Below are 16,051 nucleotides of genomic sequence, written 5' to 3' on the forward strand. Positions count from 1 at the left end.
CCCTCCAAGTTGACCTAAGAACAGAGAAAAAAAGAAAGCATGAACACTTTTGCGAAGGAAAGTGTGGAATGAAGAAAAAGTGTGCGGAAACGTGAATCGATTGGAAGATCGAATGTCAGCCACCCAACCATTGTTAAGTTCGGTGGTATAAGGCCTAATTAAGGACGACAGTAGTAGGACAGGAGATGGTGCTTTGCATCCCACCACCACCACCAACAGTAACTCCACCACCAACAATTATGATCTATAAATTATTATATTAAAAATCTTCTCAAAAGTATATGGACCCTGCAATGATTCAATCAAATTATATTAAAGTGTATATGACCTGCGAATCTGCATATTAACATGTAATTAACTCAGGGATAATATAACCATTTCATTCCATACCTTCATATGTCATCACTTGAACTCAAATAGGAACCAACACCATCAACAAAGTTTTATCTCACTAAGTAGGATCGATTACATTAGTTCTAGAACGCCACAGCGTACGTTCAGTTTTGTGCCAAGTCTTCCGTTAATTTCAAGTACTCCATGTATTCTCTTAAAGTCTCTTTCCTAGTCTTCCTAGGTCTTAATTTAGTTGTTTTGCTCTGAGCGATATGTTTCATATTCGTATTTTCAAACCCGAGCATCGAAAGGTCTTCACATCACATGTCCAAACCACCTTAACCATTTTTCTCTCATCTCATCTCCATAGTTTTTCTTCAAATAGGAACCAAATTAAGATTTACAACATCTTAATTTTTTTTTCTTCTTAAGAAAAGCCATAGTGATGCATCCACACAAACAAGACAAATGCCATAATTCCACTTAGTTAATTAGGATTTTAATTGATGACAAACAAATTACATAGAATGCTGAGATTCTCTCACCTTTGAATCACTGTGATAGGATAGGAGTTTCACTTCTTTCTCTCATCCGCAAAGTCTTTCTTTTACTGATTCAGAAATATGAATTGGATAACAATTAATAAATCTAGTGGTATTCTTCTTCAAAATCACGCATGACTTTCTGACATCCTCAAGAATTTGAAACTTTTGTACATTTTTCTTTTATTTCTCTTACCACTACAACAAACTATGATATTCATGTTTTTCAAAGTATATTTTTTTCTACGTAAAATCTTTTATAATTCTTATTTAAACACTTGTAATCAACGATTTAAAACATAAATTTAAATATATTTGAACCTGTTTTTTTGTTAATTTTTATTTTATCTAAATCTAAACTACATATTAATAGAATCTTCTTTGTCAACCAAACGAGGGTGAAAGAATATTTAACAAAACAAAATTGACAATGTTGTAGGCCTCACTACTATATTTTTCATTATTTTTTTAGTCTTCGACTTAAATATTCTACTAAATACACATTTGTTGCTCAATAAAATGTAAAAATGCTTCTGAATTCCTTAAAAGTTTCTTAATGCTTAGAAAAATATTTTGCGAAAATAAAAAATTTGCATTTTTGTCCAAAAAAAAAAAGGGTGTCACTGTGTCAGGCAAGCTCAACACACGCAAAACGAGGCAGACTTAGCTCACTTAGAATGAGGGGAACCATGGCACGAAAAACAAGGTGGGCATCGCTCATAGAAAACGGATGGGCTTTTGGCACGCAAAATGAGGCAATTTTCATGGAAAATGAGGCGGGATACGTCACACAAATCGACATCAGCCTTGCGCACGAAAAAGGAGATTGGATTTGTGCACGCCAAAATGACATGGGCTCCGTGGACGCAAAAAGGGGCGGGCTTCTAGCATGCAAAAATGATGAAAACACCTCACATGCAGAATGAGGGGAACCCAGACACACAAGACGAGGCAGGCTTTGCGCATGCAGAACGAGGGGAACCCAGAATTTCCCTCGTTCCTTTGTTAAATTTTCTTTTATTTCTCTTACCGCTACAACAAACTATGATATTCATGTTCTTCAAAGTATATTTTCGCGTGCAAAAATCTTTTATAATTGGTATTTAAACACTTGTAATCAACAATTTAAAACCTAAATTTAAAGATATTTGAACCTTTTTTTTGTTAATTTTTCTTATATCTAAATCTAAACTACATATTAATAGAATCCTCTTTGTCAACCAAACGAGAGTGAAAGAATACTTAACAAAACCAAACGAGTCATCTATTTATTTCTATTCCTCGATTTCCTTTTGATTTATTCAATTTGAAAGCTAAAAAAAATGTGCAAAAAAAAAAAAAAAAAAAAACGTGTGAAAAACACTTCCTGTCTTTCCAAACATAGTGTAAACTTGGATGAGGAAAATAAACTTGAAATTTCAATAAAAGTCAGAATTTATAAATTGACATGCACCAATTCCCTTGTTTGGATTTATAACATAGAAATTTAGAATTTCTGCGTGGAAAAAAAACTTGGAATTTTGGGCCTCCAATTTCCAAGTTTAAATTCCATGTAAATAGGTGTCATTTCCCAATTTCTATGTTTGGGAGTTTAAAATTAACAAATTCCGTTGTCAATTCCATTGTTCTTTTAAGTTAACCAAACAACAAAATTCACAAATTCTAGAAAATAAAATCCCTTCATTTCAATTTCCGTCATTTTAAAATTCCTTAGTAATCTTAAATTTCTTCATCCAAACATAGTGTTATTTTTTGGTCAAACGATATATTTTATTTTATTTGATGTTAGATTAGCCACCGACATAATTTGCATCCCCTTTCACTTTGCATATATCCAATATTCTTGACAGAACTTGGTTAAATTAGGTTTTTTTTTTCCCATAAGGGAATGAGCTATTATCGGCACTCAAGATAAAAAAAATGAAAAAAAAAGGTAATGTTCAGCCCAAAATAAATATATTGATGGGCTGATGGGTTTAGGCCCGTTGTCCAAACAAAAATAAAAGCCTAGGCCCATTTCGTAGTTTTCCTCCTGCCCAAGTAGTTAGGGGTTTATAACAAAAATCACATAAACCCTAACTCTCCCCCACTCCGCAAAAACCCATTTCCCTTCCCTCGAATCTTCGTCGTCACCAAGATGGGAAGCAACCAAGCTGCCGTGTCCTTCCTCACCAACGTCGCGCGCGCCGCCTTCGGTCTCGGCGTTGGCGCCACCGTCGTCAACTCCGCGCTCTACACAGTCGACGGCGGCCAGCGCGCCGTCCTCTTCGACCGTTTCCGCGGAGTCATCGACGACACTGTCGGCGAGGGAACCCACTTCCTGGTCCCATGGCTCCAGAAGCCCTACATCTTCGACATCCGCACCCGGCCCCACACGTTCTCCTCCATCTCCGGCACCAAGGATCTCCAGATGGTGAATCTCACCCTCCGGGTCCTCTCGCGCCCCGAGGTCGCTCGCCTCCCTCAGATCTTCAAAACCCTAGGGCTCGAGTACGACGAGAAGGTCCTCCCCTCCATCGGCAATGAGGTCCTAAAGGCAGTGGTGGCGCAATTCAACGCCGATCAGCTCCTCACCGAGCGTCCCCACGTGTCGGCGCTGGTGCGCGAGAGCCTGATTCGCCGCGCCAAGGATTTCAACATCGTTCTGGATGACGTGGCCATCACGCACTTGTCGTACGGGCTGGAGTTCTCGCGCGCCGTGGAGGCGAAGCAGGTGGCTCAGCAGGAGGCGGAGCGGTCCAAGTTTGTGGTGGCCAAGACTGAGCAGGAGAGGCGGGCTGCGATTATCCGGGCACAGGGTGAGAGCGAGGCTGCGAAGCTCATCTCTGATGCGACTGCTTCGGCGGGTATGGGACTGATCGAGCTCAGGAGGATCGAGGCTTCCAGGGAGGTTGCTAACACGCTTGCCAGGTCGCCCAATGTGTCTTACCTGCCTGGTGGGAAGAACATGCTCTTTGGTCTCAACCCTCGCTGATGGTAATTTCTCATTTCACTGCTTCTTTTGTGTTTGATTTGCTTCGTATTTTACTGTTACATTGATTTGGTAATTCATTGGTATTGTTGAATTCTTATTCTGCATCTGTATGGGATCATATCTGTAATCTATGTATATATTCGGAAGTACGATTAAACCATTTTAGAGTACAGACAATCCCTCAATGAAACCGAAAACAATTGGAAAGAGTCGTGCTCATTAGCATCGTAAGAGTTTAGGTTTTCGGCACTAAGAAAGCTAATTCATCAAGTTTGCTAGGCTCAGCTATATCATTTTGCTAAGTTTTGGCAGAATGTTTTCGGCTCCCTTTTGTTCTGAATTTCAAGGGAGTTTGAACTTTGAAGGATTGAGTTATGAGGCTGCACGTTGTACGCTTCTTACCATTATATACACAACATACATACTAGGTTTGTGTTCTATTATAGTGTAGTTCACTGGCACCAGTCCGCGAAAAGTTGCATGCCAGCTTGCATGAACTGTGACCATTTGTGGATCTCTTACAATGTTTTTCTTTACCTTTGCGGGTTCTTTCTTGTCTCTCTCATACGTTGCAGTTCTGTACGATATAGCAGACACATTACTTGGTACTACAGCTGTTCCTCGATTAGGAATTCAGATAGTTCTGTTGAAAATTTTTGGTTTTACAATAGTTGATTCCTTCGTGTGACTGGTAGTTCAGCTTCGCATTGCCTATGTGTTGTAGTTTTTAACGTTTAGGTATACTTTCCGTGCATCTAATGTCTAGTTAACCTGATTTTGAGATGGAATGAAGTGGCAATTATTGATTATTTTAAGCTACAGATCTCTATGATGACGATTGAGCAAATTGGAAAGTGAAGAGTAATTTCAATGTATAACGTAAGTAACATGTGCTTGATGTTGTGAATGAAAGGCCTAAATTTGATTTCTGTGGTTGTTGCCTACATACATGAGAAATATGAACGATTCATGATACAATAATTAAAACTCAAAGTTTCCAAGCCCTTTTTATTAGTTTTCCTTTCTTTGGGAACTTTAACGAAAAGCACATGGTACTGTTCACTTTAACGAAAAACCACATTTTTACACTAAAAAGTCAATCCTTGTACTATTCACTTTACCCTTTATTTTGTCTTTATCATTAAAACTCAAAATTTCCAAGCCCTCTTCATTAGTTTTCCTTTCTTTTTATGCCTTTACACCATATAGTATCAATATCAAAAGCCCTTCTCATTCCATCAATTTGGTCCTATCGTTTTCACAATATGAAATAATGGCATTAAGCTTTCCTATTTGATAAGCAATTGTATCGGTTTTCTTTGCAGGGTTCCAGGACATGGCATAACAAGAAGACCAGTCCGCGAATACACCGAAGTCTTGAGTGGTTTATTTCTAGAGTAATTTTTTGGTTTTTACGGGAAGGCGGGTGTCTTGAACTTATTTAGAATGAGAGATAAGGTTTAGGAAAGTGCCATGGATGTTGCGTTGATAATGCATTTCTGACTAAGTTCACCTGGATGTTAGTACTTGAATATAATTTGGTGCACTTTTGTTCATATGTTGCAGTGCAGGAGGATGTGTTATCCAAAATTTTGCACCTATTTCAATTGCTTTTTCTCGCTATCGGTTTCTTTATTTTGCTTTCATATCGATATGGCTGGGCTTGTCGTTTACATATTCTTGTGCCTCGGCTTGGTAACGCTTGGGCTTGACATTAGTACATGACGCATTGAAAGCGAATTGAAAGCCAGTCGAGGTGCGTTGTTCCTCCTCTTGTTTTGATATTTCTGCATCTTTCATTTTCTTCTTCGTTTGGTTTGGAAAATACTGTTCAGATTGGAAGTAAAGATGCAGTTAATTGCACGGGGCAGGCACAATAGCGACATTATGTTGGATTACATTTTGACATCTATGGACTCGTTTGAATGTGCTTTTAAAATGACTGAAAACTCTTTTAGAGAAAATGTTTTTTTATTTCAAAAGCACTTAAAAGTGTTTTAGCATCAGTTATGTGCTTATTCCAGGAAGCACTTGAAGTGCTTTTCCAGAATTTACTTGCATTCTTACTAATGATTGGTTTCAAAAACATTTTCACCAAAAGCGCTTTCAGTTATTTTAAAAGTACATCCAAACGATCTCTATAACTTTGCAATATTGACTATAACTTTGCAGTATTGATTGTCTCGATTGCATGTCTCTAAATGCAGTTAACCGCAACCTAGAAAATCTCTATAAACATATGCTATTAATTATTTTATTTTGTATAGGAGAAGAAGAACGATAGATAAACTGCATCTCAAGTTAAAATGTCGTGCCAATTTTGAGCACTCGGTATGTCTAAACCCGTACAATGACCTGGTTTGGTATTGCTGTGTCTGGGAAAAAAAACTGCTTTTGCTGTGATGTGAGAATAAGCTTATTTTTGCTACTTCACGTTTTTAGTTTTTTTTTTCATCCAAAACTATGAAAATAAGCTGTTTTTAAGTGTTTACCAAATATATTTTTAAGCTTTGTTTTTTTTTATACCCACTTTTAGCACATCAGTACCAAACGAGTATTAAAACTAAAGCTTCTTACACTCTTGGAACCAGTCCCCTACAAAACTTTGTCACCCGCAAAGATGATCGATTATTCCGAAAAGAAGCTTAAGCCGCCCTGCCTCCTAATTAACCCCGAGAAATGGTCGAGTCGTCTATTTAACCGAGGCAATGTGACGGATCAAGTCAATAACTCGTGAGCTGCAACAAACCAGACCATGTTTAGATCGACTTTTTGGAGCGCAGATAACAGATTCCGTTTGGAATTTATAACGAAGTAAAGAAACTGTACGGAAATTACCTGTAACCCCACTCGTTGTCATACCAAGACACAAGCTTCACAAAGTTGTCGTTCAAAGCAATACCAGCCTTGGCATCGAAAATGCTCGACCTGTTGCATAATTTCCAAATACATATGATCAACTAATAAACACACAGAGCAACAACTGCGAACAAATTGTCGAAAATTCTCACCGGTTATCACCCACAAAGTCCGTCGACACAACATCTTCGTCCGTGTATCCAAGGATTCCCTTCAGGCTGCCCTCTGATTCTTTCCTACAAGAACACAACGGAGTCGAGAAATATAGGACCATGCCAGTTATACCATCTGTTCGAAGTCCCGTAGCGAAGAGAAGAATGTCTACGATGCTTACTTGATGGCATTTTTGATGTCGTCGTAAGTGGCCTTCTTCTCAAGTCTCACCGTGAGATCAACCACCGAAACATCCACCGTGGGAACGCGGAATGCCATTCCCGTCAACTTCCCGTTCAATGCAGGCAGCACTTTCCCCACGGCCTGTAAAATCAAACACCGCGGCGAATGGAAAGCATGGTTTAAGCAGAAATATCTGTCGAGTATCAAACAATGTATCATTATCGAATCAATACCTTGGCAGCTCCAGTACTGCTGGGAATGATGTTGGTAGCAGCAGCTCTGCCACCTCTCCAGTCTTTCATTGACGGTCCATCGACAGTCTTTTGGGTGGCTGCATAACGTTGAGAAAAACCGGTGAGCAGTGAACGATCGATTACATATACGTATACACATATATACATATACATATACACACACACACACACACACTCACCAGTTATAGAATGGACGGTAGTCATAAGACCCTCCACAATACCAAACTTGTCATGGATAACCTGTCAAGTTGAGAAGCTTAGCAGTTCATCACCAAATTAATTAGTTTTTCGTAATGGTTTTAACTGAAGCAACATAGACTTAGGGCCGACTTGCTTCTACTCATAGTCACTTACGCTAGAAGTGCTTTCATTAGAAACACATTGAAATTCTTATTAAAAATCTAAGTGCTTCTTAAAGAAGCATATGGCAAACACTTTTCAAACAAAACAACCCTCGTATGATCCAAAACTACTTATAACTTTTTTCTACATTACGTAATCAAAAGTGCTTTTGGTTGTCATAAAATGCCTTTATTTCAAAATCATTCCCAAAAATGTCCCTAAGAAATTGAGACTAGATACCTTTGCCAATGGGGCAAGACAGTTGGTAGTGCAGCTGGCGTTGGAGACAATGTCAAGATCTGGCTTGTACTCCTTCTCATTGACACCCACAACAAACATTGGGGCATCCTTACTTGGGGCAGAAATGATAACCTTCTTTGCACCACCCTTTAAGTGCAGAGAGGCTTTTTCCTTATCGGTGAAAACTCCGGTGGACTCGACCACAAATTCCGCACCTGCTTCCCCCCACGGGATCTGTTCGGGATCCCTAGAAGCGAAAACTTTGACGGGCTTGTCACCAAAGAGAAGGGTCTTATCATCCTTAACCTTAAGCTCGTGGTGCTTCCATTGCCCGTGAACAGTGTCGTACTTAAACATGTAGCTCTGCATGCATGCAACATTTAAACTGTTACGTACGAGTATTGCGATTTTCAGTCTTTATCCAGGATCATTTCGTTCATGTTTCGCTCCAATTTTACGTTACAAGCAATACACATCCCTTAACTATAAAATGATCACCAAACAATGTACAAACATATATTAATTTGGTTACATTATACATACCATGTATTCGACGCTGATGAAGGGATCGTTGACAGCGACGAGCTCAATGTCATCTCTCTGGAGAGCAACCCTGGCCACCAAGCGGCCGATCCTTCCGAATCCTTCACCAGATAGACATCAAATCAACACCGTTGATGGTTAAATGGTGATCATATCATAAATACTAAATAGCAAGCAACAGAAAAATAAACACAAGAAGATACCATTGATGCCAATCTTGATCTTGGACATGATGAGTAATTTGTTTTGGTTAAAACGTCAAGAGAGTGAGAGTGAAAGGACTTGTAAGTGTGAACAAGGGAGTGTGAGAGTGTGAGTGCTATTTATAGGCTTGAATTCTCCGTTTTCAATTCGTATTTGTCGACGACGGAAACCAGTGCTGACATGGATGTCAGAGGTGGCGGCGTTGCCGTTCTTTTCGAGAAAGATGAACGGAGTTGAATTGGTAAAAACGTAAAAAAAGAACTAGTAAATGTTGGCTTGTTTTCCTAAGCAGTTCAGTTACAGAGGGGTACTGACTGCAATGACCACTTGGCGAGGGAAGCAGTTACAAAGAGGCTGTAGAAAGCACTCTCCCTTCCTGAAACAGATTAGAAACTCGCATGTCCGAGTGGGTTCAGACGAGTAATGCTATACTTACCATATTTTTCATACCACATTCACGGAACTTCTCTAATAGAGACATGACCTACCAACAAATGCATTCCGTCTCTATTAAAGAGGCGGTACAAATGCAGTAAGAGATGGGTTAGGACACCATCCAACTTTCACTCAAGGCGGCCTAAAAGATTCGGTGAAAGACCGTCCAAATTCAACTGGACCTCAATTGGATCATTTCTTAGTTAATTGTAATTGTATTTTTCTGCACAGTTCTAATAGTTGGAATACATTATGAAAGTAACTTAAGAAGAATGTCTTTTAACTTTCTTAAGAACATCGTTAACGTAGAAAGACTGAATTCGCTTTGGGTGTGTTGAGTTCGTAATTGTTTCAACCTGACAAAATCCAAAACCAAACCAAACCAAAATTCTAAAGAACAGGTAAATGTTTCGTTGACCTTCCAACCCATCCAACCTGCCGAGTTGCCCACAAATTTAAATAATTGAAATTGTTCCACAATCCATATAACTTTAAGACATTCACATGCCAAAGAAAATTACTCTACAAGATCATCAAATGTTGAGGTTTAGATGAACAAAATCTTGATCTATGAAGATACTTGGTGTAGCCGATTCGAAAACCTATGCATCGTTGTCAACCAACATTGTAGATATTCCCTGATTTTTCAACATTTTATCAATGATTTTCTTCAGTGCAGGTGCACTCACCCCACATTTCTGATCAACAAAACAAGATCTACCTTCTTCGGCAGCCTTACAAAGCTGCGGGTCCAACGGTACCTTCCCCAGAAAAGCCACCCCCATTTCCCCACACATTCTTTCAGCTCCACCGCGACTACTATCAAACACATCGGTGAAAGCTACTATGTTTGAGAATTCAGGCAATCTCTCTTTCAGCTGCTCCCTAGCCCATTCCGTGACATCTATTTGCTCAGCGGTCTCTGTCATCCTCAAAAACTTGAAATCCATAACTGGCTGGGACAAACCACTCATGTTTTCAACAACCCCAAGGACCTGAACTCCAACTTTCTTGCAGAAACTTACTTCTTTCCGAACATCAATCATGGAGACCTGTTGTGGAGTGGTGACTATGATTGCACCATCTATTGAGCCAGCATCAAGGTATTGGACAATTGAAATATGCTCGTCCGAGGTTCCAGGAGGAGCATCCACTATCAGGAAATCAAGCTCACCCCAATAAACATCCTTCAAGAATTGCTTAATGAGTGCATTTTTGCGCGGCCCCCTCCATATAACAGCGTCATCAGGATCCGGAAGCATAAAGCCAATTGACATGACCCCGAGGTTTTGCTCAACATAGACAGGAGACCAGCCAAGGTTGCTCTGGTGGATTTCTTGGCCTTCTAGGCCGAGCATCTTTGGGATGCTCGGGCCACAAATATCAATATCAAGAAGTCCCACCTGGAAGTCCATAGCTGCTAGTGCAAATGCAAGTTGGGCAGAGAATGTGCTCTTGCCAACTCCACCTTTTCCTGATAAAACCAGTATCTTATGCTTTACAGTGGCCATCCTTTCTGCAATTGCAACCACGTCTGTACCAAGATAACATACAAACCATCAAGACAAAAACACATCGTTCTTGAAGTCATAGATAAGATATAGTATTGTAAAGAGGAAAACAAACTCGCGCAGTCACACAAAGGATGAAAATCAAAGGCGGGTTAGTGATACTGTATACACTCGCATCAATTGGATGCCTTGCAAAGATTACCTAATAAAATTCTGAAATAAAGGTTGCAACCAAACCCAACTAGTGACAAATGAATCGTAAAGGTTCATACTTTGATCAAACATTCGGTTAACATACACCAATTGCTCGAATACTTGCGCAACAAAATCACAATAACAAAGGAAAGCAAGGTTCCGAAAGAAAACTTATAGTCTCTGTTCTTCAAAATTCATGAAATTAACCATGATCATCATTAAAAAAATCATCAAATTAACATAAAAGCATCCACTTTGGCTCGTTCTTCAAAAAATTTATCACAGTTGGACAAATCACAGCAACAGGATGAATAATTTACAGTAATCACAGGTTACAATTGACTAAAAAATAACAGTTGAAAGCTGCAGATAAAGGAACAAAAAGCACAGAGCGTTAGGAGCAAGAGAGAGAAAGGAAACCTGGGTCGGGGCCCTTGGGAGCAGTAGCACAAATCTGCTGGTTCGGGCATCCGTCGCAGGCGTCGGATTTGCCAGCCGAATCGGATTGTGGTCCGGGGCAATCTAAAACCAGTAGCATCCCACAAAAATTAAACCATAAGGATTCCGATGAAGAAGAAATTAATGAAAAGCTCAAGAGAATTAGGAAGAAAGGGCTTACGTTCGTTGGCGTCTTCGGGAATTTCACCGTTCTCCATGACTGACGATTTTCCGACCGACTTGGCTTCTTCTTTTTCACGTAAGCGTAGAGAGTCGGAGAGATATGAAAGAGTTTGAACCCGGTTTAGGTCAAACCAATTGCTAGACACGGAGTCGGTGTAGGAGAGTGTTGGAAAAACTAAAGAAAATTTTGAATTTTAACGATAAGGACAAAATAAAGAGTAAAGTAAATAGTATCATGATTGACTTTTTAATGTAAAAATATGAATTTTCATTAAAGTAAACGTTTTTCGTTAAAATTCCCAAAAACCAACCCTACCTACCCAGTTGTTGAAGCAATTTTTTAGTGCTGCTGCAATGTTATTCTTCTTCGTTTGTAAGTTGCTATGTTCAATTCTCGTCAAAAATGAATTTAAACTACATTTCATTGTGAGATCTAACTCATTCTCTCTTCTTAATATAAATAATACCGTTGCAAAAAATTGGGGAGCTTAGCCCAAATTTATCACAAATATTCCCTGCGTTTTCCGAAACTCATCACTAGCGTGTCAGAAAAAGAAATGTCGCAAAAGATGACCAAGAAGATGGCTAACAGAAAGCGGCACTTGAAAAAAGATGAACTTTTTATGGACACAAGTGTTATTTATTGATCATTGTTTTGTTTTAAGACAAAACACTACATCTGTGCTCTCTTCCCAAAAGAGGAAAAGAAAAACAGTAAATATGTAGGCTTTCAACTGAATTAATACTACACATTCCACCAACCATCACACAAACATCCTTAGAAATCCAACACTTCGGTCGGTCATCCAACTGGAGCATCCTACCGGCTGCGGTGGTGGCACGGGTGGTATTTCGTAGCTCCGTCCATCTCTGCCGTGACTTTCTGCTTGTTACTATACGGCTGCTGCTCTTCACCTGCACCCATAAAATTTCTCAAACTTTGAAGATGAAATCTGCTTCGACTAACAATCGACAGCTACTAACACCCACTGCTTCGACTTTCCGACATCTTTTCTCCATTGCCCTTCGGTAAGTCTCCGGGATGGAACCAAACACGGAATGAGCTAAAACATCTTCAGAATAAAGTTCTGGATCTCTTATATGTTCCTTCTTGTTTCTTTTTTTATTTTTTTTCTTTTCCAATCAACCTTTCTTGTGTAGCCCCTTCTCCTCCTCACAGTTTTCACTCTTTTTTCTATTTTTTTTTATTTTCAATTTCGTTTCCCGGGAGATTATCTCTAGCTTCACAAGCTGCAGCCTCCTCATGATAGTACAAATCCTTACTGCAGAAACAAAGCATGCACTAACCAGCTTCTGCCCACTTTTGAACACTCGAACCTTGTAGATTCGAATCCACAACTAACAGCAAACAAATACTTGATGTCTTTCTCTTAGCCAACAAGGCAAAATTGGTACCTGTTTTCCTGACAGAATATGGCGCACTTGGGAGCGCCCTTTTCTCCATGCTTCTCTTGACAGTTGAGTAGGCTCTCCAAACAATGCAAGCAAAGCAAGTCTAGACAAAATGTCTCCTCATAATCGCAGTCTTTAAGGCAGCACCCGCAACTAATACAGCGAGCTATGCAGAGCGTGCAAGCCCTGCACTTCTGATCGGCAGGTTGTTTCCCTTGGCAACTCTTAGCAGGGCAATCATAAACTAAACTAAGTCTCTGGCACCTGGGGCATGCTTCGATGTCGATGGGACAATCATCATCACAAGAGCCATACGACAACCCACCATTAAAAAACCGAGGTTTCGGGGCTCTAGACTGGATATGGTTATCTGTGGCAAGCAAGAATTTCAACTCTTCGAACTGCTTGTCTGTTATACCAGAGAGCCCACCAATTCTTAACTGCTTTATTCCGGGGTTGCCTGCAGACTTCAAGGTCCTTATGTTTAACAAGATGCACTCGACACTGATTTTAAGACATCCGGGAACACTTAACTGCACAGGGAAAAAAGTGTACATATGTAAGTTTGATGCACAAGAAATGTTTTTCACAGAAATTAAATAGGGGAAAGTAACCCCAACGATCATATGTAACTTCAGAACATTTTATCCCAAGGGAAAGCAACATAAAAGCATTTTTTTTAAATGTCACTGAACAATAGAGAGGTATCCTGTTATACAAAATCGTAATCAGAAACACAAGCAGGAATGTCGAAAATACAGAAATTCAAATACTCACCTTTGTCAACCTCGGGTTGCTGTCGAACACACCCTGCAGCCCACCATCAGTGATCTTAACGCAATGCACTAAACCCAAGGTTTGAAGTGTGCCTTGAGCCCTGCTTGTTAGTTTTACAAGAACATCATCGGTGATGCGCTCATTCAACGGCCAATCGATGACAATACTCCTCCATGGAAGAGGGTCACTTCTAACTGCATTACGAAAAGACTTGCAAACCCTTTCAACCGACAGAAGGTCCTTAACACCAAGAAAACGCAATGCATAAAACATAGCATCATGCGGAGCACTCGCCTCACTCTCGGGACACATGATGCCACAACCCTGTATTTCCTTAGTTCCAACCTGCAGTTGCTTAGCTCCATCAAAAACATCTAAGTCCCCCACATAGCTAAAACTCAGAAACTCCTCCACACTGTCATCCAATGCAAAACCTCCATCATTGATCCCGAACCCATCAAAGCTGTCATATGGGATTGATACTCCATCAAATTTCAGGTCACAAACTTCCGGCTGATACCACACAGCGCTATTCCAAACCCAATTCAGACCGGCAAACAATCCGCCATCAACCATTTTTGCCTTTCCTTCATCCCACCCAGAGCTACAAGATTCATAATTTGGTTCGAAACCTTGAAACCAACCAGTGATCGCCGTAAACGTAGACCTAATCTCCATTCCAAAAGGATCGACAGGCAATCGATCCACAATATCATCGGCAGAACGGTCACAATAACCACCCAATTCGCTCTTACAATGGGTATGCTTCAAATCCAAATTGGAACTCCAAGAACTTGACGGATCATCACAAATACCATCCAAATCCTTTTCCTTGAATTGATCCATCACATACCCATTAGGGTATTTAACAGAAGAACACGAACTATGCTCCGAGGACGGATACGCAGGCAAGATTGAGCCACGAGAGAGATTCAAAGCCATCCTTTTCAGCCAAAAGATAGTATAAACAGAAATTTACACCAAGAAGCCTGGTTTTTCTTGAACACAAGGCAAAAACTCCATACCCAAGAGGGAAAAAAAACTAGAATGGAAACAAAAAGCACCTGGATTTCTGAATCATATGAAAAACCCAACTCTCACAGGCCGATTCCAGAAGAAAAGGCAAAAAGTTCACAAATTTTATCCGACTTACGAGTACCAATCAAGCTGAATTCAGAGAAACCCTAGTGGGAATTGGGAATTAGGAATTCAGAGAAGCAAAATCCTAATGTGGGTAGATTGAAACGGATACAGAGATTAAAAGGAGAAAGATTGAAGTTTACCGAATCAGATGCGGAAGAGGAAAAGCTGTCTGACCCAACGATGCAAGCAACCGACCGACCAATCAACCAACGCAATGCAGAAGGAGGTAGAGAGAAAAAGTTAAAGCGAGAGAGAGAGAGAGGGGAAGATGGAGAGAAAGGAGGAAAACCAAAGTGAAGGAGGAGAAGGAAAGGGAGGGAGGTAACAGAATTTGGAAGGTGAGAGAGAGAGAGAGAGAGAGAGAGAGAGAGAGAGAGAGAGATAACAACAGAGCGTGCGTGCCAAAATTAGGGCGCGCAGAGAGTGTGAGAGCGGGGAAGGTTCGGAAAAAGATGCGTGGATAGAGGGAGAGGGGGAGAGAGAGAGAGAGAGAGAGAGAGAGAGGAGTTGCCGGTGACAAGTCTTCCACCTGGAATCGTTTAAACCTTCACCAACGCCAACAACGACCTTCCCTCCCCCGCCACCCTTTTTTACATCGACAAGGTTCCAGATTCCTTGTTACCCTTTGAAGGGTTTAATTAAATTCCTTGAGATTTTTTACTGTATGTTTGGACGTACTTTTAAAATGATTAAAAATACTTGTATTTATATAAAATAAAATAAAAAATATTTATAACAATTTTTTATCAATAATTTATGATGTTTGACTTTTTATCAATAAGTATTTTAAATGTTTAACGGCGTGCTTCTAATAAAAGCCGTTTTTAAGTGAAAGTGATTTTTGAAGAAGCATTCTCAAATGTTTTACGACGTACTTCTAATAAAAGTGTTTTTTAGGGCACTACTACTACGACAAGGAATTTTCTTTTCTCTTCTCTTCCACACGAAGAAAACAATAATGATTCACGAAGACATATACATTGGGGAAAATGATTCTCGTCATATCCTTTTTTTTGTAATTGTGACCGTTCATCGTACATCGTGCAGTCAGAAATCATTTCAAAATTTAAAATTAAATATAAATAGTATCAAACTAAAATTGACCGTACAATATACGATGAACGATCACGATCACGAAATTCCTAAAATCTCTAAAAAAAGGATTCGGCGGTGATCCTTTTCCATACATTGGCTAGCAATCAACTCTTTTATTTATCTACGCATTCGAGATTCTATATTAGAGTTTAGGGTTCCTCCCGTCCCGATATTCGTTGTATTATTTTCAAAAGGAACAAAACGCTCTTCAACAAGTCGTTTTCGTGCGACCCT

The 16,051-nt window shown here is 39.8% G+C and overlaps 4 protein-coding genes across 5 annotated transcripts; 1 reads left to right on the forward strand and 3 right to left on the reverse strand.

Annotated features, from left to right (window-relative positions):
* The first annotated feature begins 2,912 nt into the window (after window positions 1–2,912).
* LOC103411134 (prohibitin-3, mitochondrial) lies at window positions 2,913–5,405 on the forward strand. Of its 2 annotated transcripts, XR_525486.4 has the most exons (3): window positions 2,937–3,851; window positions 4,672–4,728; window positions 5,175–5,405. XR_525486.4 is itself a non-coding variant. In XM_008349784.4 (2 exons), the coding sequence occupies exon 1, from the start codon at window positions 3,013–3,015 to the stop codon at window positions 3,847–3,849; it is 837 nt and encodes a 278-aa protein (XP_008348006.2). In that variant the 5' UTR covers window positions 2,913–3,012; the 3' UTR covers window positions 3,850–3,851; window positions 5,175–5,405. The 2 variants fall into 2 exon arrangements, 1 of the variants encoding a protein (XP_008348006.2); XM_008349784.4 differs by lacking the exon at window positions 4,672–4,728 and having other exon boundaries at window positions 2,913–3,851.
* A 725-nt stretch (window positions 5,406–6,130) lies between these two features.
* Window positions 6,131–8,712, reverse strand: LOC103442164 (glyceraldehyde-3-phosphate dehydrogenase, cytosolic). Its single transcript, XM_008380925.3, has 9 exons — window positions 8,627–8,712; window positions 8,424–8,524; window positions 7,881–8,243; window positions 7,478–7,538; window positions 7,278–7,375; window positions 7,043–7,185; window positions 6,861–6,944; window positions 6,688–6,777; window positions 6,131–6,587 (listed from the first exon to the last, which is right to left on the reverse strand). The coding sequence occupies exons 1-9, from the start codon at window positions 8,652–8,654 to the stop codon at window positions 6,542–6,544; spliced, it is 1,014 nt and encodes a 337-aa protein (XP_008379147.3). The 5' UTR covers window positions 8,655–8,712; the 3' UTR covers window positions 6,131–6,541.
* A 758-nt stretch (window positions 8,713–9,470) lies between these two features.
* LOC103442730 (cytosolic Fe-S cluster assembly factor NBP35-like) lies at window positions 9,471–11,580 on the reverse strand. Its single transcript, XM_017334703.3, has 3 exons — window positions 11,388–11,580; window positions 11,189–11,290; window positions 9,471–10,596 (listed from the first exon to the last, which is right to left on the reverse strand). Exons 1-3 carry the CDS (start codon window positions 11,422–11,424, stop codon window positions 9,665–9,667), a joined length of 1,071 nt encoding a protein of 356 aa, XP_017190192.2. The 5' UTR covers window positions 11,425–11,580; the 3' UTR covers window positions 9,471–9,664.
* Window positions 11,581–12,007: 427 nt separating this feature from the next.
* Window positions 12,008–15,358, reverse strand: LOC103428996 (F-box protein SKIP14-like). The gene is made up of 2 exons (XM_008367138.4): window positions 13,580–15,358; window positions 12,008–13,335 (listed from the first exon to the last, which is right to left on the reverse strand). Exons 1-2 carry the CDS (start codon window positions 14,519–14,521, stop codon window positions 12,781–12,783), a joined length of 1,497 nt encoding a protein of 498 aa, XP_008365360.3. The 5' UTR covers window positions 14,522–15,358; the 3' UTR covers window positions 12,008–12,780.
* Window positions 15,359–16,051: the final 693 nt, after the last annotated feature.

The sequence above is a fragment of the Malus domestica genome, chromosome 09 (genome assembly GCF_042453785.1).
Source record: "Malus domestica chromosome 09, GDT2T_hap1".
Classification (NCBI taxonomy): Eukaryota; Viridiplantae; Streptophyta; class Magnoliopsida; order Rosales; family Rosaceae; genus Malus; species Malus domestica.

Excerpts from the sequence above, each read along its gene's own strand:
- LOC103411134 (XM_008349784.4), top strand. The coding sequence starts at position 3,013 with ATGGGAAGCAACCAAGCTGCCGTGTCCTTCCTCACCAACGTCGCGCGC.
- LOC103442164 (XM_008380925.3), bottom strand. The coding sequence starts at position 8,654 with ATGTCCAAGATCAAGATTGGCATCAATG. Across the intron at positions 8,525-8,626 it reads GATCAAGATTGGCATCAATG|GATTCGGAAGGATCGGCCGC; the intron begins GTATCTTCTTGT and ends TATCTGGTGAAG. Across the intron at positions 7,376-7,477 it reads TACCGTCCATTCTATAACTG|CCACCCAAAAGACTGTCGAT; the intron begins GTGAGTGTGTGT and ends AACGTTATGCAG.
- LOC103442730 (XM_017334703.3), bottom strand. The coding sequence starts at position 11,424 with ATGGAGAACGGTGAAATTCCCGAAGACGCCAACGAAC. Across the intron at positions 11,291-11,387 it reads TCCCGAAGACGCCAACGAAC|ATTGCCCCGGACCACAATCC; the intron begins GTAAGCCCTTTC and ends TACTGGTTTTAG. Across the intron at positions 10,597-11,188 it reads TCCCAAGGGCCCCGACCCAG|ACGTGGTTGCAATTGCAGAA; the intron begins GTTTCCTTTCTC and ends ATCTTGGTACAG.
- LOC103428996 (XM_008367138.4), bottom strand. The coding sequence starts at position 14,521 with ATGGCTTTGAATCTCTCTCGTGGCTCAATCTTGCCTGCGTATCCGTCC. Across the intron at positions 13,336-13,579 it reads GCAACCCGAGGTTGACAAAG|TTAAGTGTTCCCGGATGTCT; the intron begins GTGAGTATTTGA and ends TTCCCTGTGCAG.